This window comes from Ahaetulla prasina, chromosome 2, assembly GCF_028640845.1.
Source record: "Ahaetulla prasina isolate Xishuangbanna chromosome 2, ASM2864084v1, whole genome shotgun sequence".
NCBI classification, from domain to species: Eukaryota; Metazoa; Chordata; class Lepidosauria; order Squamata; family Colubridae; genus Ahaetulla; species Ahaetulla prasina.
The window spans coordinates 105,616,887-105,637,371 of record NC_080540.1 but is presented as its reverse complement, the minus strand read 5'-3'; the positions used below and the strand labels follow the sequence as shown (position 1 = coordinate 105,637,371).

Sequence of the window (20,485 nt, the reverse complement as noted above, 5' to 3'; positions counted from 1 at the left end):
GGAGGGGAAAAGGAGCGGTTTCCTGGTCCAGTGCGACCTCCGCAGGGACTGACCGAGGCGCTCTTCGACGCCCCGCCCCAAGTACCTGCCAAGCTCTTGTGCGCTGTGTTGCCCATCGCTCCCTCCTCATTCACTCACGCCGCTCAGAGGGAGGCTGCCGAGTACGACGTGGTCGGAGCTGCACCGCGCTCTGAATCAGGGCCATTGACGGCCCCAGGGACGGAGTGGGCCACCGGCGGTTCCCGGCTGGGCTGCTCCTTCGCTCGGTGTTTCCCTGTCCAGAACCCGGAGCGGCACTGAATGCAGCCCCGGCAGCCAGCAGCTCCCCCGTGGCCGGGGCCGCCTCCTCTGAAGGGTTGGCTGAGGGCTGACAGCCCAACCCTTTTCTCCGCCCAGCCGGGGTGGAGTCCGCCGTGCACGCATTGTTTGAAAGTTGGCAGCCGCCTGCCTGCCGCCTGGCATGAACGTAAGGCGGGACCGCTGCGCTGAAGCGAAGGAGCAAAAGCATAGGCGATTGTGTCGTCACAATGCGCGCGAGGGGAAGCAGGCAGGCAGGCAGGCAGGGTGGCTGCGGGAACGGTCGACTTGGTTGAGGAGGGGGGCAACCTCCGGTATCTTAGAAAGCTAGTCTCCAAGGGTGAGGGAGGAATGGGCGTCCTTCGGGTCAGATACATTCGGCTGAAAAGCCAAGCATCGTTCACAGTCCCAGGCTATATTTGGAGCGGGGGGGGGGCAATTCTGAAACCGAAGAAGCATGTTGTTCTCTGCCCCTTGGTGATCATTTGCAGGTAATCTCGCCCGAGGGAAGAATAGAATAGAATAGAATTTTATTGGCCAAGTGTGATTGGACACACAAGGAATTTGTCTTGGTGCATATGCTCTCAGTGTACATAAAAGAAGCCTGTAGAATATCTGCGTCCAGAAGCATGTTATGGCGAATGGGCCATTCGTTCAGTCCACCCTCGCCTTGAGGCGGCTTCTCCGTCTTACAGTTCAATGAAAGTGTATTTCAACAAAACGTCTCCAATTCAGCGGATTTCAGCCACTAACCCGCTCCTTAAAAAACACAACGGATCTCCCTATCTCTTTCTCTATGACCCACCACATTTCAAAAAAAAAAAAAAGATGTTGAGACATTGGAAAAGGTACAGAGAAAAGCAACTAAGATGATTAAAGGTCTGGGCTCTGGGGACTAAAAGGTTTAAAGGAGGGTTACAGGAACTGGGTATGGTCAGTCTACAGAAAAGGACTAAGGGTGACAAGATAGCAGTATTCCAGTATGTGAGGGGTTGCCACAAAGAAGAAGAAGCAGAAGCAGCTTATTTTCCAAAGCACCAGAAGGCAAGACAAGAAACAATGGATGGAAACTAATCAAGGAGAGAAGAAACCGGGAATTAAGGAGAAACTTGCTAACAGAACAATTAACCAGCGGAACCGCTTGCCTTCAGAAGTTGTGGATGCTTTTTAAGAAGAGAGTGGCCAGCCATTTTTCTGAAATTGTATAGGATCGCCTGCTTGAGCAGGGGTTGGACTAGAAGGCCCCTTCCAGCACTATTCTGATTGACTGATTGAGAGCAAGTGGTACTTACATCTGAACTGCATAGAGGAGGCAAGTCAAACAGCAGTTAGAAAAGATACAGATCACTAAAGAAATAAAACAGTTTGAGAATGCTAAATGAAGCCATTCTTAAACCCTGACATTGTAGCTAGGGTGATCAAAATCACTAAAAGGACATAAGAGGTGAAACACTCTGTAACTGTATAATTTTACATATAGATGTCAGTACACAAATGCCAAAAAATTGTAAATTGACTTTTTGTGTTGATTTTGCATAGTAGAAGTGCACATATTTCTTTGTGGTGGTTGCATGTCTCAATAACAGCGAGATTCTTAAACATTGCCTTTTGAGCTTTTAACTGAATAGTTACAGAAAAGCAAATGTATCAGCTGTGATAAAGTGAAAATTATCACTGGAAAGATACTGTGTTACGTCAAATGGCTGTACTACAGTATCTAGTTAAGTATGTGTGGGAGGGAGATTGTTTTTTTTTATACATTTAAGTCTTGATTCCTGATGGTTTATCCATGAGTTTTGCTTGGCCAAATTTTTTGGAAACGGTTTGCCTTTGCCTTCTTTCTTGGGCTGAGAAGGACTGACTAACCCAGATATGCAGCTAGTTTCATGCTTAAGATAAGGCTAGAACTCAGTCTCCCAGTTTCTAGCCTGCTGCCTTAAGCTTTTTCCTTTAACTAGTACACCAAATTGGATCTCTTAGGTTTAGTCAGATAATTTTACATGTATCACATGATACAGTAGTTATATTTCAGTTTTCTGTGCAAGGTGACCTTATCTTTTTTTAATTAGAAGTTAAATACTACTTTCTATTAAGTGCACAACTATCTCCTATGGACGTTAAATTCAGAAAAATAATCCTATTCCATTCAACTAGACTTGTTCCATTTTGGTGTGAATAGGCTTCCAGCCTTATAGAGTAAGATTAGGCTCTTTATTTGAAGATAAGGTTTGGTATTCAATCGAGGAAGTCGTAAGAATGAATTTTAATAATAAATTACTGGGAATATGCATGATAAAATGCAGCACATAATAAAGCTGCATTCATTTTGTTCTGGTCTTCTGTAGCAGTGGCCCCCAACCTTTTTGGCACTAGGGACTGGTTTCATAGAAGTAAATTTTTCCACGGACTGGGGAAGGAGGAGGAGGAGGAGCTCACAACCTAGATCCCTCACAGGCATAGTTTACAGTAGAGTTCATGTTTCTATGAGAATCTAATGCCTGATTATCTGTGGTGGAGCTGAGGGGGTAATGCTAATGCTGTGGAGCAGCTGCAAGTACAGATTAAGCTTTGCTCACTCACTCTACTGCTGGCCTCCATCTGTGCGGCCCAGTTCCTAATACCCTGTTTCCCCAAAAATAAGACATCCCCTGATAATAAGCCCAGTCGGGCTTTTGAGCACATCCGCTAAAATAAGCCTTCCCCCGAAAATAAGCCCTCCCTGAAAATATTTAAATGCAGAGCTGGAAATCAGGTAAGATGGCAAAAGGAGCCCCATCTTGCTCCATGTGCCCCAAAATAATAAGACCTCCCCCAAAATAAGGTCAAGCGCTTATTTCGGGGTTCAATAAAATATAAGACAGGGTCTTATTTTTGGGGAAGTACAGTAGGTCACAGAACAGTACTGATCCATGGCCCAGGGGTTGGGGACCCCTGTTCTATAGCTGGTCCCAACTTGGTACCTTCCAAATGCATTGGCACAGCAATTCCTAGACTGGGAAACTCAACTCCAGTGTTTCTCATTAGAATTACTGAGAATTTGAGTGGCTTCAAACATTAATATGACTGAGTTCTTTAGGTTGCATCAACCCGTAAGCAAGTATTATTAAATATTAGATAATATGCCAAATAAAAAACACCAGAGTCTCAATCATAGAGTTCTTGAGGATGTGATTTGATACTATACAGCATGACACAGAATTACATATATACTATGTTATCTAACAATTTAATATTTAATCTCACTAATCCAGGCAACCATTACATCGGTGCATGGAAAAATTGCCAGATCAAAAGCATCTCATTAGCAACAATTGTCAGTACTGTAAATATATGACTACCCTATTTCCCCCAAAATAAGACATCCCTTGATAATAACCCCAATTGGGCTTTTGAGTGCATAGCAATAAGGCCAAGCACTTATTTCAGGGTTCAAAAAAATATAAGACAGGGTCTTATTTTCAGGGAAATACGGTATATTTTGGTTGGTATGGTGTGTGTTTTTTTGCCTGATACTAGTTTAAATCAACTCAGTTATTTCTTTCCAAAATAAGAGAAGTCAGTGTTACAGTTTTATAAGTTAAAAGCATGAGCATTTTTCCTGGGACATTTTGATGGTGGGTGGGGAGGCAGAATATATGCATAGGAGTGAATATTTCTCACATTCTGGCTTTACATGGACATGATCATCTGGTCTTCTTGACAAAAATACCAAGGTGCTTTACCATTGTCTCTTCAAGATTTTTTTTTTTCCAATTTTGCCCTTCTGCCTACAGCCCTGAGATTTCCTGGTAGTATCCTCCTAAGTACCAGCCAGGTACAATCTTACTATTTTTTCTTTCAACATCAGCCAAAATTGGCTAGATGCTGCCACCTGTGTTGTAGAATCTGAATTAATACAATGAAACTTGGCCAAAGCAGTTTTATACAGCAACCAAATAAATCTCTAGGAAAGAAAAGGTATAGGGAAAAGGTAAGTGGAGATAGGAAAATATTCTTCATTAAAAACATAGGGGTCATTACAGAAGAGAAAATCCCCTATAGCTATTACACACTTTGAAAGAAGTAGATGAGAGATACATTATGAGGCTTAATAAACACTGTGTGTACAAAAAACAGTTTGTAGCTGTTTTCCAAACAAATAAATAAACCACATAGTTTCTTTTTATACAAGCCCCATTGTTTTTTTTAAAAAAATGAAGCCTGGAAGAATGCACTCCACACTTTATATTTCTACTTTGTAATTTTCATCTAGACCCTTAAAAAATTAAAAGAGTTATTCAGAAAGGTATTTATTTAATACTTGCAATATATGAGGATTTTCACATCTTCTAATACTAATATTAGTTCTATACAATGAACTTAACTTTTCAGGAAGAAATTTATTTTTGGTAAAAAAAACCAGAACCCGACATTTTGGAAAGCAAAATTTGCTCAAAGTCATGAAACAATTCACCTTTTGTTAACAAAGCTTGGATAAAGACAGAAGCTTAATTCAAATAATAATGAAATATTATTGAAACAAGGATATAAATAGGCATGAAATTAAAGTAGTATCTCTGTAATTTTATAAATATGTCCCTGAATTAAGTTTATTCATCTCTATTATATTTTGCATATTTAGAAATAAAAATAGCAACCTGAATTGTTGCTCCAACATTTCTTTTGATAAAACCATTTTATATCAATATAAATGTATTCATTTGGGTGCAGTGGTTTATCATTTACCATGCAATGGTTTATACATTTATACTTTAAATATATCTATAAGCCCCACAAAGAGCCTAGAAACATTCTTCAGATTTTGCTTCAAATTAAAATTAAAAGAATCTGAACAAATTTTGAACAGTCAAATGGAGAACAAAACTTGATAGGCACCACAAGCCATAGGCATCACCAAAATGTTAGATTTAAAAAACATTATAAATGGAACAGACATTATATATTTTTCATATGAGGAAGCCATGAATATTTTCAGCATCTACAACAGAACTGCTTGAATATAGCATCAACAGCATAATCATAAGCCATCCAAATTTAATAAGTAATTAGCATGAAATGCCATTTAAACATGATGATTCAAAGCAGTACTTCTAAATGTTCTATTACCATGGAGAAGAGAGAGAGATGTCACATTATGGTTTTAGCACATCAGGCGAACAAAATTTCTCTAGTCTGAAATGGTTTGTATAAATAGTCTTGCAGCAGAAGATACATTATAGAGTGTTCATACTAAGTATTACAGTCCGAAGTACATTTCATTTCTTGTCCACCCTTCTCATCCATACCTTTTGTTTTCTGCATTCAAAAATCAGCTAACATTCTGCAGCTGATTGAGGATGTTGAACTCTTTTTAAAGTATATCTTTTATAAAATGTTACATAATTTTTCAATAAGATTATATAAATAAGCAGGAAAAACAAACCAGGAAAGGAGATAAAAGTATAAAATACAAATTGAATCAACAAGTATTTACAAATGCATGGTGATGTTTCCCAATATATTGTTAGCTGTGAAAAACTGAACACATAGGATGCGTTATATCAATGAAAATTGCTATGAGGGTCTAAGCAAAGTATAAATATCAGTGATCATGTCCACATATATGTGTAATCACTGTATAAATCACTAATTGAGATTATACACTACAGTAAATACTATTTATACTTCTAAAGGTCTGTTCTGATTTGGAAACCCTACAAACTGAGCTGTAGATTCCAAGCGTAGAGAAATCCAAAATCTGGATTTGGTACGAATCCATGTATTAAATTGTGGTCTAGCAATGGTTTCCAATTTGAGTAAGATTCTGGGTCAGATTTACTTTTAAGATACAAAACTGTCCTAGTCACTGAACCTTACTGCTACAACTTGGTTAGTCATTCATCAATTGAAATCAAACAACAACAAAATCTGTATAAAGCTCATTCAATATACTTTGAGGGAATATATCATATAGTAAAGTTTAATAAAAACATTGCAGGTTGAAATGGGAATTTAATTCAATTTTCAAGATTTGTTTCATTTTGATATAAGTCATTTCCCAGAATTGCTGATCTTTACAATACTGCCACCAGATATGAAAGAACTAGCTGGATACCCGTGCTTCGCTACGAAACTATGTGATTGGGCTTGATAAATCGACACCTACAGCTTGAAAATTAATAAGTAGTTATGATAAGCATTTCCTCTCCCCTTCTCTCCCTCAGCCTTACCCCACAGAACCCTATCCTATCCTATCCCCCTTCTCTCTCTCAGCCTTGTCCTACAGAAACATCTCCTATCCTATCTTCTCTCCTGGAGCCTTGCCCCACAGAAGCCTCCCCTATCCTATCCCCTGATTGCTGCTGTAAAAGTAAAACTGAAGTGAAACTCCTATCCTCTGCTTGTGTTTTGCATTTGGAAGAGATTTCTTTTCAGCTGGGGAAGGGGAATAGAATTCCTTAGCATCAGAGGGCTGTTTGGAAAGTGAAACAGTATTTGCTGTGTGAGCAACAACAAGCCTGGCCCTGGCTTAGCTCAAGTGTTCTGCATTAAAGCTGCTTCCTGCTGTAAAAGTGAAAGTGAAACTCCTACCCTCTGCTTGTGTTTTGCATTTGGAAGAGATCTCTTTTCAGGTGGGGAGGGGGAGTAGAACTCCTTAGTTCTATATTATGTTAATCATAATATAAAAAATGCTAATGCTGTGATGGTCATTTCGAAAAATCCTTTCTTAGTGCGCACCTAAAAGCCAAGAGGAACATACGTGGCAAATTTCAAGTTTGTAGGCTTTACGGTTCTGGAGATTTTATGATTACAGTGTGAGTAGTTTTCACTTTTATATATATAGATGATCTGAAAACTGATTACATTTCCAGATTTTTTTAGAAAAAGAATTGTCCATTTTAGTGATTAGAATTATACAAGTTAAGTATAGTTTACAACATTAAACCATCTAATACTAATTTTCTTTCAGCTAACATTCAGGGCAAATATAATATTCTTCTACTGAAATTCCCATTCTGCACTTCTAAATTTTGCATCCATTTGTCCATACAATCTTTGAGTTGTTTTGTTTTTGAATCATATTTCACCAGCAATTTATAAATAAGGCCCAGCAGATGTTCCAAATTACATGTTATAAGATTCTCCAATTCAACCAAGCCTGTAAGGGTTGCCCCTTATTCCTGAAATTCTTTTGATACCACACTACATATCTGAATGCATTAAAACCAGTCAGATGAAAAGACCACTCACTGGGAAATAAGAGCCTCAAAAATATTCTTCCCATCTTATTAATAATCGTATTTTGCAATCTAAATCCATTGTTTCCTTTGCACCAAGCAAATTTATGTTTTCCTCTTTATTAAAAACAAACATTTAATAATGAAACGGGGGGGGGGGAAATCTGGGCTCATGCTTTCCTATATTTAACCCAGACATTCAATACATTAATTTTGATTGCATGATCTCTTATAAATTGTTTGTTTCTGTTTGTGTCTGTCCAGAGATGCAGACCATCTGGAAATCTTGCCCTTTCTATAGAGGAAGCTGGACTTTAAGGAGATGCAACCTATTGTGTAATCCACGTCAAACAACTTGCACGACAATACAATATAAAAATTGGAAATGCTAATCCACCTTGCCCTTTTGAATTCAAATATGTTGAATTCTAATTGGCTTTGTTTCTTTGCAGTGATTCCCCTACTTTTGATGAGTAGTTTAAGCAATTTACTCATTAAAGTTATAGATCCTTTTTGGTGGTCTTCAATTAGTAACAAAGTGGTACCATTCTTTTTTTTTTTTTTTTTTTTTTTTTTTTTTATTGAAAGAGTTTTAAAAAAAACAAAAACATTTTCCCCCTTTTTTCCCCCTCCCTCCCAAAAAAAAAAAAACAAACATTTTCCCCTTTTTCCCCTCCTCCCCACCCCGGCTTACCGGGTCAATCACAAGGTAAAGTCCAATCCAAATAACCACATCCAAAGCTTTTCGTCTCCCAACCCCCTCCCCATTACATAAAATAACTTTCTAATTATTCAAAGGCAATCTGATATTTCTTAATCTGATATCTGTTTTGTAGATAATCAATCCATTTTTTCCATTCAATTAAATATCTTTCCTGCGTATTGTCTTTTATAATCGCTGAGGTTTTAGGCATCTCAGTCAAATTAATAACTTTCAATATCCATTCTTCTATTGTAGGTATCTCTTCTTCTTCCAGTATTGTCCAATCAACAGTCTTGCTGCTGTTATTAAGTTCAAAATCAATTTAGTCTCAATCCCTGTACAATCCATTATAATTCCCAAAAGGAAAAATTGTGGCAGGAACTTTATCTTCTTCTTCAGTACATTTTGAATAATCCACCAAATTCTTATCCAAAAGACCTTAATTTTCTTGCAAGTCCACCAAATATGAAAATATGTAGCATCATCACAATCACACCTCCAACATTTCGCTTGGATATTAGGATACATACATGATAATTTTTTGGGATCTAAATGCCATCTATAAAACATCTTATAAAAATTTTCCCTTAAATTCTGTGCTTGTGTAAACTTAACATTTCTAACCCAAATTTTCTCCCATGTTTCCAACATTATTGGTTCCTGAATATTCTGTGCCCATTTTATCATACAATCCTTTACCAAATCCTTTTCGAATCTATTTCAAGCAACACATTATACAATCTCTTTATATGCTCCTGGGTCTGATTTCTAATTTGCTTTATTAAATTTTCCTCCTTTGCATTATACCAATTTTTGATCTTCTTTCCATCTAGCACTTATTTGCCCATATTGAAACCAAGTATAATTCCTCCTTCTTCATTTAATACCTGTAATGATTTTAATTGCAATCTACCTCCTTCAGCATACAAAAGTTCTTTATATGTAATCATTTCCTGTTTCTGTTCTATATTTATATTCTCTATTGCATGTCTAGGGCTCGCCCATATAGGAATCTTATAATCTAATTTATAGGAATATTTATTCCAGACCATAAAGAGCACTTCTCAACACATGATTCTTAAAAGCCCTATCCACTTTTTTCCATAAAATAAGTACGCATGCCATCCATATAACAAGTCATAACCTTCTATATTCAAAATTCTTTCCTCTGTTAAGTTAAACCAGTCACTTATTACTGAGAGGGTTACTGCTTCATAATATAGTTTAAAATTAGGCATTCTTAAACCACCTCTTTCCGTGAATCCTGTATTATTTTCATTTTAACCTCGCCTTTTTACCCTGCCATATAAATTTATTAATCCCACTCTGCCAATCTTCCAAATTTTTATCCTTTTTAATTATAGGTATCATCTGGAACAGAAACAAAAATCTAGGTAACACATTCATTTTAATAGCCGCAATCCTTCCCAATAGGGATAACTGCAATTTCTTCCAGCCATTCATATCATTCTGAACTTTTTGCCATAGCAAGTCATAATTATTCTTATAAAGTTTCTTGTTCGATGAGCTAATATAGACCCCTAAATATTTAACCTTTTTTACTACCTCAAATCCTGTCATTTCCTCTAGTTTTTGTTTCTGTTGTATAGACATATTTTTAATTATCACTTTTGTTTTTTTCTGATTTATTTTAAATCCTGATACCTTTCCATATTTATCAATTACTTCCAACAAAAATCTACTTGAATTTATAGGATTCATTAACGTAACCACTACATCATCTGCAAAAGCTCTAACTTTGTACTCATATTGTCTAATCTTAATTCCCTCTATTTTCATATGAAATATTAGGCCCACTTAAAGAATTATTTAATCAGATACAATTAGGAGTGGGAATACCCCCGTCATGGAAAACATCTTTTATTTCACTGATACCGAAAGAGGAGCAAGACTGCTCTAAACCTGGTAACTATAGGCCGATTTCACTTTTAAATAATGATTATAAGATTTTTGTAAAAATAATAGCAAATAGATTAATGTTAGTTTTACAACAAAGAATTCATACTGATCAATCTGGTTTTATAAAAGGGAGGCAGATGAGGAATAATGTTAGACAGATTATTAATATATTGGAATATTTGGAAAAGAAGAATACTTCAGCGGCACTTATTTTTTTGGATGCAGAGAAAGCCTTTGATCGATTGCATTGGGATTTTTTATTTAAATTAATAGAGAAAATGCAATTTGGAGACTGTTTTATTAGAATAATTAAAGCGATTTATGGAGAGCAAACAGCACAGATTATAGTAAATGGTAGTTTGACAGAAGTTATTAAGATTGCGAAAGGAACAAGACAGGGATGTCCCTTATCACCATTATTGTTTGTTTTGACTCTGGAACCATTATTAGACAAAGTGGTACCATTCTTTTATGAGTTCCAGAACATGTATTGGAAGCCTAAAAATACTGAAAATGATGAAACACTTAAAGTGATGTAGTTTGTTAAAGAGCTCAAGAAGCAGAATACTAGTTCATCAAAATCATATAGGCTGGATTGTGCATCTATATTATCAAAACAAGTAGTTACAATACATAGAAAGAAATTAGAGTGCAAAACACAGCAAAAATTGCTTAGTGTTTCCCATGCATTTTTATCATGAGAGCTCATATAATAAAATTGATATCTACCTGGTCAATATTTTCATATTTTAACAGTAAAGTAAACTTAGCTAATATAAATGAGTTGGCCTTTAATCAGCAATGCTGGGAGGTCTTTTTTTAAAAAAGAACCAATAGGCTAATTTAGTGTTATTTGAGTTGTATACAGAGACCTTGCTGGAATTCATTTCCAAGTCAGGAAGAAGAGAGTGCTTTTACTTTTTTGCAATCTTTAGCTTTCATTGCACTGTAACTTTCTAATATTTATTTGTGAAAATATAAAACACACAGGAAATATTCTACCAAGAAAGAGCTCAACACAAAGCAATGATGCAGATAAATATTATTTTAGCTTATTGTGTTTATATGCTAACTTTTCTCCAGTTTTTTAATTCTTCCTAAACTTGACAAAAAGTTTGAAATAAAGATGGACAATCATTTTAAAAGACAATAGAAGCCACACTATAAGGTGTTTGTTTTAAGAAGCTATAGCACTTCAAAATATGTAGTGGCTGGAGATGATCAGAAGGGAGCCACAGGGAATTTCATGTAATAACTGAAACATGTTGCTTCAGCTATGCCAGTTTGCTTATGAATATGCTATCCCAAAAAAAATGCCTTCAACATGTCATTACCTTTTTGTAGCCAATTGAACACACTCTTTTCAAGAGACTGAAGGCATTGATTTGTATCTATCTGTAATGAACTGGAGAAATAAGGAGAATAAAGATCTGTTAAAAAAAACACCTAGAGAAATAAAGAGAATGGATCCTGAAGTATCTATTAAGTTCTGGTTATTTAGCAGGATAAATGTATGTGTATGTGTTTGTGTACATACTCTCACCATAAAAACAGTCTGAATAGGTTTGCAGCAGGTACAAATCTGTACAAACTTTGACGAAAAAGTTGAAGGTTTACAGTAGTAAGTGGCCACAATTCAGCAGATGAAGATGGAAAAGGATTTATCAGTTCAAAGAAAGCAAGCTGTACAACAGAAGCAGACATTGGGAAAAAGAAAGCCAGACAATAGAGCAGTGTATTGGATGAGAATATAATCCAACAACATAGTGGAAAGGAACACATCAAAGCATTAGGTGAGAATAACTGGATGAGAGTAATAACCGAAAGCAAAAGTTATAGAAGATATTCTGTGGTGCCAGAACTCCAAAACAGCTTTCAGGCCCTCACAGAAGCAGCTTTTACAAGATTAAAAGAAGAAAAAAGGGCACTTGCATGATGAAAGTTAATGGAGGTTCCCCAAAGGGCAGAAAAAATGCGGCCAAGAGAATGAGCAAACTACTGGCTTGTAAAGCATGTTGCCAACCAAGAGGAAGGATCTTAGTGGATAGGAGAGATTTGGTTTTGCTTCAGACACTGCAAATCAAGAATGGCAAGGTTATTTAGCAGACTTTGGAAGAGATGGAAATTAAAACATTGAACTAAGGATCCCCGATAACCTTGTGGATTATAGAAAAGTGTGTTGATGAAACTAGGCCTATTAAACAAAAGGTAAAAATTCCCCTCGCACATATGTGCTAGTTGTTCCCGACTCTACAGGGCAGTGCTCATCTTTGTTTCAAAGCCAAAGAGCCAGCGCTGTCTGAAGACGTCTCCATGGTCATATGGCCGGCATGACTAAATGCCAAAGGCACATGGAACACTGTTACCTTCCCACCAAAGGTGGTCCCTATTTTTCTACTTGCATTTTTTACATGCTTTCGAACTGCTAAGTTGGCAGAAGCTGGGACAAGTAATGGGCGCTCACCCCATTACGCGGCACTAGGGATTTGAACCGCTGAACTGCTGACCTTTTGATTTACAAGCTCAGCGTCTTAGCCACTGAGCCATAGCATCCCGTTTAAACTATTTAAATACTCAAATAATAATAATAAAAAAACCTCACTGCCTTATAAAGTTTTTGGCCTTCATTGTTTGTATACTAATGTTCAGGGAATGTGAAATACACAAGATGAGCTCTTAGTACAGAAAAGCAAGAGCATATATAATTTAATACCAATAGCAACTACTTGATGGAGCAACTGCCATAATAGAGAGAGGGAGAGAGACAACATTGTCAGATGGATGCTGATTTTATATATTTTATATTGTATTTTGTTGTTTTAAATTGTGAACTACTGAGACTTGTTCTGGAGCAGCATTTAAATCTAAATAAACAGCATGGAATAGAACTGCTGGTTTTTGCTGTGCAGGCGATGACATTCAGTATATATGTATTTGTATCGATATATGTATGTATATATGCATATATGTATATCCCAGAGTCTTAGGATTCTAGATTATATCATAAACATAAGCATGTTAAAAGGAGTACAATTACCACAAATAAGTATGGATTTTTCAAGGACAAATCTTGCGATCTTAATCTCATTTTTAAGTAGATGCACAGTTGGTAAAAAAAATTCTGAAAGAATAGTATTGAAAAAAATAAAGAGCAACCTGATCCAAGCAGTAGCTGATGTATAGGGGTCTAAACAAAATTTCAAAATGCCAAAAAATGTACTTATGTCAAAGTTTTTATTTTTTTAAAATTGTAATATATGGCTGTGGAAAAAAATATTTGAATTGTGATGCTGGATAACATTGATGAGAATACCTTATACCCAGTGGTGGGATTCAAGTGATTTACAACCGGTTCTCTGTCCTAATGCTTTCTTCCAACAACCAGTTTGCCAAACTGCTCAGAAAGTTAACAACCGGTTCTCCCAAAGTGGTGCGAACTGGCTGAATCCCACCACTGCTTATACCACAGGAAGAACAAATAGTTTAATACTAAAGCAAATCCAGATCACTCACTGGAAGCACTGATAAGTAGTTCTAAGCTTAAATATTTTAGATATTTAATACAAATACTTAAAGTACAACACAAGAGCCTGATGCTAGAAAAACTGAAATCAGTTCAGAAAAGAGGCTTACACAAAACCTGGTTAGTTGGATCATTGATGACACAAGCATGAGCTCACCAGAATTAAAAAGAAAAGCAATTCTTTAAGACAGTCCTGGTGAAATAATAATAATAATAATAATAATAATAATAATAATAATAATAATAATAATAATAATAATAATAATAATAATAATAATAATAATAATTTAATTTGTATACTGCCCTTCTCCCGAAGGACTCAGGGCGGTTCACAGCCAAGTAGGCGATGTAGTGGCGATGTAGGAGCTTTCTTAGCGGCAGCGACGGCAGCAGGCTCTTTCCTCCTTTTTCTCCCTTTTCCTGGATTCTTTCTGGACCGGATAAGACTGTTAGAGTGGGTCGTTTGCAGCGATGGTGTGATTGGACTCATACTCAGTCATGGAGATCCCCCTTTTTCTCCCCTAGTCTCTGGAGTTTGAATGAGGAGAATGGGGAGTTTAGACTCTGGAGCTTGGTCCTCCCCCCCCCCCCCCCGGACTCTCCCCTGGACTCTGGAGCGTGGTTGGTGGTAAATGGGGGAGGATGCTGGCATCGGCAATTTTTAACATCTTTAACATCTTTGAATATTTTGTACTATCCTGAAAGGGGACTCCATGTGAGAACATCCATCGTCTTCTACCATCTGTGGGACTTTTGTCATCAGTTCCGAATATGACTGCTTTATCATCATCTGCGTTTAGGGATAAACTCATTTCTGCGCCAATTATGCCCGACACGAGACATGATTTATTCTTCGTCAGAACTCCATATCTGCGAGGGTCTCCGCCTCGCAGAAATGGCCCTCTACGTTATCGGGGGCCTATCTCAATGATGGGTTTTGGGACCCAGAGAGATGGTATGCGTCAAGAAAGAAACTTTGGTTTTTTTTAGATAAACAATTTTTAAGGGGAGGGAGGGTAAAGGCGGGTGTTGGGGGAAACCCGTCGGGGAGGGTATGTCCAGTCCTAGCGCGTGCTCACGACACTATTTTAGCTGGTCCGAAGACAGGGGGGAGGGGTCTGAACAGAGCAAAGAGTATCATTCCATCTGTACGGTAAGTGGGAGGGGCAGATATGGCGGAGGCAGGGGGCCGTATCGTTCTTTGGGAGCACGTGGCCGATGTCTAAAGGCAATCACGTGCTCCGGCCCCCCAGTCCTCACTCGTTCCCCGGATGGTCAAGATCCTCAGAGCTTGGGTCTACGGCTGATGCTCTGCAATGCCCGGTCCGTGGTTAATAAGGCTCCCCTGATTTGTGATCTGATTCAGAGGGAGTCTGCGGACTTTATGGGCAATACGGAGACCTGGCTGGGCACAGAAGGGGGTGTACCCCTGGTTGAACTGTGCCCTCTGGGTTTCCGCGCATTCCATCAGCCGAGGGCCCAGGGTAGGGGTGGTGGTGGTTGTGATTAGAGAAAGTCTGGAGCCGAGGGAGTCCACTGTTCCTCAGATAGCTGGCTGTGAATCCCTCCTTGTGAAGTGGGGCCATCGAAATCAGATGGGGTTGTTGATCACGTACCTGGCTCCTTGCTGCGTGACTACAGCCCTACCTGAACTACTGGAGGTGCTTGCTGGCGTGGCGGTTGAGATTCCCAGACTTTTGGTCTTGGGAGATTTCAACTTGCCATCGGCCGGCTTGTCATCAACAGTGGTTCAGGAGTTCCAGGCCTCCATGACGGCCTTGGACCTGATTCAAGTAACTGATGGCCCTACACACATTGGGGGAGGCGCGCTAGACTTGATTTTTATCTCTGGTCAGTGGGTAAATGATCTGGATTTAGGAGATATAGTGAAAGAACCGTTGTCATGGTCAGATCATTTTCTCCTTCGCCTAGACTTTCGAACCGCTGCTCACCACCGCAGGGAGACGGAGCCGATGCGTTGGTTCCGTCCCAGGCGCCTGATGGACCCGGAGAGGTTCCTGACGGAGCTTGGGCCGTTTCCTGAGGATCTTACCCACGGCACGACTGAAGAACTGGTTGCGGCTTGGGAACGGGCCGCGGCTGGGGCTTTGGACCGTGTCGTGCCTTTGCGGCCTCTGACCCGGCGTAGATCTCAATTGGCTCCTGGTTCTCCGGGGAGCTGAGAGAGATGAAACGCCGGAGAAGACGCCTAGAGAGTGTTTGGAGGTCCAGCCGTTCCAAGGCTGATCGGACATTAGTGAGGTCCTTTACTAGGACCTACCTAGTGGCAATGAGGGAGGCGAAGCGTTTCTACGTTTCCACCCTCATTGCATCGGCAGATAACCGTCCGGCCGCCCTGTTTCGGGTGACCCGTTCCCTCCTTCAACAGGAGGGACGGGATGACCCCCTGCAGGGACGAGCCGAGGAGTTTAATGGTTATCTATATGATAAAATCGTTCAGCTTCATGATGGCTTGGACCATGATTGCGATGTTTCAGCCGAGGGGGCAGAGACTCGTCTTGTTGAGGTTATTTGGGATGAGTTTGATTCTGTGGCTCTCGAGAACGTGGACAGGTTGCTGGGGAGGTTGCATGCAACTACGTTTTTACTGGACCCGTGTCGTTCCTGGTTAGTACTGGCTGCTCAGGAAGTGACACGAGGCTGGCTCCAGGAGATTATAAATGCTTCTTTGGTTGAAGGGGTTTTCCCCACCGCCTTGAAGGAGGCGGTGGTGAGACCTCTCCTGAAGAAGCCTTCCCTGGACCCAGCTATTTTGGGAAATTATCGTCCAGTCTCCAACCTTCGCTTTTTAGCGAAGGTTGTAGAGAGTGTGGTTGCATGGCACCTGGAGGAAGCTGTCTATCTAGACCCGTTCCAATCCGGCTTCCGACCCGGTTACAGCACGGAGACGGCTTTGGTCGCGTTGGTGGATGACCTCTGGAGGGCCAGGGACAGGGGTTGTTCCTCTGCCTTGGTCCTATTAGATCTCTCAGCGGCTTTTGATACCATCGACCATGGTATCCTGCTGCGCCGGTTGGAGGGATTGGGAGTGGGAGGCACCGTTTATCGGTGGTTCTCCTCCTATCTCTCCGACTGGTCGCAGACGGTGTTGACAGGGGGGCAGAGGTCGTCCTCGAGGTGCCTCACTTGTGGGGTACCTCAGGGGTCGATTCTCTCGCCTACCCTGTTCAACATCTACATGAAGCCGCTGGGTGAGGTCATCAGTGGTTTCGGGGTGAGTTATCATCTGTACGCTGATGACACCCAGCTGTACTTTTCCACCCCGGACCACCCCAACGAAGCGGTCGAAGTGCTGTCCCGGTGCCTGGAAGCCGTACGGGTCTGGATGGGGAGAAACAGGCTCAAGCTCAATCCCTCCAAGACGGAGTGGCTGTGAATGCCGGCACCCCAATACAGTCAGCTGACCGTTGGGGGCGAGTTAGTGGCCCCAAAGGAGGTGGTTCGCAACTTGGGCGTCCTCCTGGATGGTCGGCTGTCCTTTGATGAACATCTGGCGGCCGTCACCAGGAGGGCCTTTTACCAAGTTCGCTTGGTTCGCCAGTTGCGTCCCTTCCTTGACCGGGATGCCTTATGCACAGTCACTCACGCTCTGGTTACGTCTCGGCTGGATTATTGCAATGCTCTCTACATGGGGCTGCCCTTGAGGTGCACCCGGAGGCTGCAGTTAGTCCAGAATGCAGCTGCGCGAGTGGTAATGGGAGCCGCTCGTGGCTCCCACGTAACACCACTGCTCCGTAGTCTGCACTGGCTTCCTGTAGTCTTTCGGGTGCGCTTCAAGATCCTGGTTACCACCTTTAAAGCGCTCCATGGCTTAGGACCCGGGTACTTACGAGACCGCCTGCTGTTACCTTATGCCTCCCATCGACCCGTACACTCTCACAGAGAGGGCCTTCTCAGGGTGCCGTCCGCCAAACAATGTCGGCTGGCGGCCCCCAGGAGTAGGGCCTTCTCTGCGGGAGCACCGACGCTCTGGAACGAACTCCCCCCTGGCTTACGTCAAGTGCCTGATCTTCGGACCTTTCGTCGTGAGCTAAAAACATATTTATTCATTCAAGCAGGACTGGCATAAATAGTTGATTTTAAATTGGGGTTTTAGTAATATTTTAAATTTTTAAATCTTTTAAATTATCGGCCGTTTAGTAATAGTTTATTTTAAATTCTTTTAATTGTATATATTCTGTATTTTATTCTGGCTGTACACCGCCCTGAGTCCTTCGGGAGAAGGGCGGTATAAAAATCTAATAAAATATAAATATAAATATAAAATATAAGTAAAAAAGACAGTCAATAAATACAATACAATAAAAGCAGTGATAAAAAACTTATTAAATTTGGCCCATAATTAAAATAAAACCATAAAACCCCAATTAAAATACTGATAATAAAAATTTATGCCAGTCCAGCGTGGCAAAATAAATAGGTCTTCAGCTCGCGGCGAAAGGTCCGGAGATCAGGGAGTTGACGAAGTCCTGGGGGAAGTTCGTTCCAGAGGGAAGGAGCCCCCACAGGGGAGGCCCTCTGGGGCCGCCAGCCGACATTAAGTCTTTCAACCTATGATGTCAGGCTCAAGTGAAAAGCTGGTCAGTGAATTTCTGCCTCAACCAATGGATGGACTTTGATCCGGTTGGGGAGAAAAAGGAACTCCTACTTGCGGGGAAATGCTAAGAAGATAGATAGTTAGTTAGTTAGTTAGTTAGTTAGTTAGTTAGTTAGTTAGTTAGTTAGTTAGTTAGTTAGTTAGTTAGTTAGTTAGTTAGTTAGTTAGTTAGTTAGTTAGTTAGTTAGTTAGTTAGTTAGGTAGTTAGTTAGTTAGTTAGTTAGTTAGTTAGTTAGTTAGTTAGTTAGTTAGTTAGTTAGTTAGTTAGTTAGTTAGTTAGTTAGGTAGATAGATAGATAGATAGATAGACAGACAGACAGACAGACAGACAGACAGACAGACAGACAGACAGACAGACAGACAGACAGACAGACAGACAGACAGACAGACAGACAGACAGACAGACAGACAGACAGACAGACAGACAGACAGACAGACAGACAGACAGACAGACAGACAGACAGACAGACAGACAGACAGACAGACAGACAGACAGACACAATTGCACAATCTATGTCAGTAATTATTCAAACTGAGATTCCATGTAGACTCTGTTTCTCATATCCAAAATATAGGTTTGATTTTTCAATTCAAATAAATAGCATAACTTAAGTCTCTCTTAATATCATTCAAATTAAATAATTATTTTTAAATATTATAAGAAAAAATCAGATGAAAATAAGAAACAAGGATTTCTTATTTGTGTATTAATGACACAGTACTAGGCAGTATATGAATAGCTCCTATTGTTTTGTCTGCCAAATGTAGGTTAATCCAACTATACCATAACTGAATACCAGCTTCTAAAATCATACTGAATATATGTTACAGCTGGTTACAATCATTAAACTGATGGCAACATATTATTTCATATACTTATTGACTTAATAAACCAAATAGCTTTACTCCATTGAACATGCAGATAATACAACCAGTACTGCCATATATATTTTAAGAACAATTATATCTGATTGCAATGCTCTCTACATGGGGCTGCCCTTGAGGTGCACCCGGAGGCTGCAGTTAGTCCAGAATGCAGCTGCGCGAGTGGTAATGGGAGCCGCTCGTGGCTCCCACGTAACACCACTGCTCCCTAGTCTGCACTGGCTTCCTGTAGTCTTTCGGGTGCGCTTCAAGATCCTGGGTACCACCTTTAAAGCGCCCATGGCTTAGGACCCGGTACTTACGAGACCGCCTGCTGTTACCTTATGCCTCCCATCGACCAGACGCTCACAGAGAGGGCCTTCTCAGGGTGCCGTCCGCCAAACAATGTCGGCTGGCGGCCCCAGGAGTAGGGCCTTCTCAGGGTGCCGTCCGCCAAACAATGTCGGCTGGCGGCCCCAGGAGTAGGGCCTTCTCAGGGTGCCGTCCGCCAAACAATGTCGGCTGGCGGCCCCAGGAGTAGGGCCTTCTCAGGGTGCCGCCCGCCAAACAATGTCGGCTGGCGGCCCCAGGAGTAGGGCCTTCTGTGGGAGCGCACGGGTCGGTGGGAGGCAAATGGTGGCAGAAAGCGATCCCGTAAATACCCCGGTCCTAAGCCATGGAACGCTTTAAAGGTTCAAGAGGACATTCAAGAGGTAATAAAGAATCAGAAGTAGTATTGACAAAAAATAAAGTAGAGTGCCCAATGATTAGTCCTTGGTTCTATATTCAGCATTTTTTTAATTAATGATTTGGATGAAAAGATAGAAGTAATGTATATCAGGTTTGCAGTTGATGAAAAATTGGATATAATAGATAAAGTCCTGGAAAGCAGAAGTAAAATCCACTGGAGGGAATGTGCTAGAAGTAAAAGCTAATAGAGAGAAATGCAAAGTTGTTTACTTAGGAAACAAAAAACAAGAGCAATGATATAGGATTAATAATATTTAGCTTGTAAATAGCACTTTGCAAAAGATATACTGGAATAGTATAGTTCACTGTAAATTGAAAATAAACTCCCTTTGTCATGAGATTGCAAAGAAGGCAAATGAACTTTTAGGCTGCACCAAAAGACAGGAAGTAATCATTCCACACCATTCTGCTTTGTTTAGACTTCCAACTTAAGGACTGTGTCCAGTTCTGAACATGATACTTGAAAGATTCTGAGAAATTGGAACAGAGAGAGAAGGGCAATTGTGATAGTCTGGGTACTATAAACTACGTACCATAATGGCTCTGGATGTGTTTAATCTTGAGAAAGACATTGAAAGGGAATTTAATAACAC

General features: G+C 40.2%; 1 protein-coding gene across 2 annotated transcripts in view; it reads right to left on the bottom strand.

Moving 5' to 3' along the window:
• The window catches only part of NEURL1B (neuralized E3 ubiquitin protein ligase 1B), a 253,824-nt gene that overhangs the window by 61,445 nt on the left and 171,894 nt on the right, over window positions 1-20,485 (bottom strand). Inside the window, exon 1 of one of the 2 annotated variants that reach the window (XM_058166274.1) lies at window positions 86-362. The exons of the other annotated variant lie outside the window; for it this stretch is intronic. Coding sequence (XP_058022257.1) covers window positions 86-116 — 31 coding nt within the window. The 5' untranslated portion in view covers window positions 117-362. Of the gene's footprint in view, window positions 1-85; window positions 363-20,485 lie in introns of those variants that run through there. 2 annotated transcript variants of the gene reach the window in all.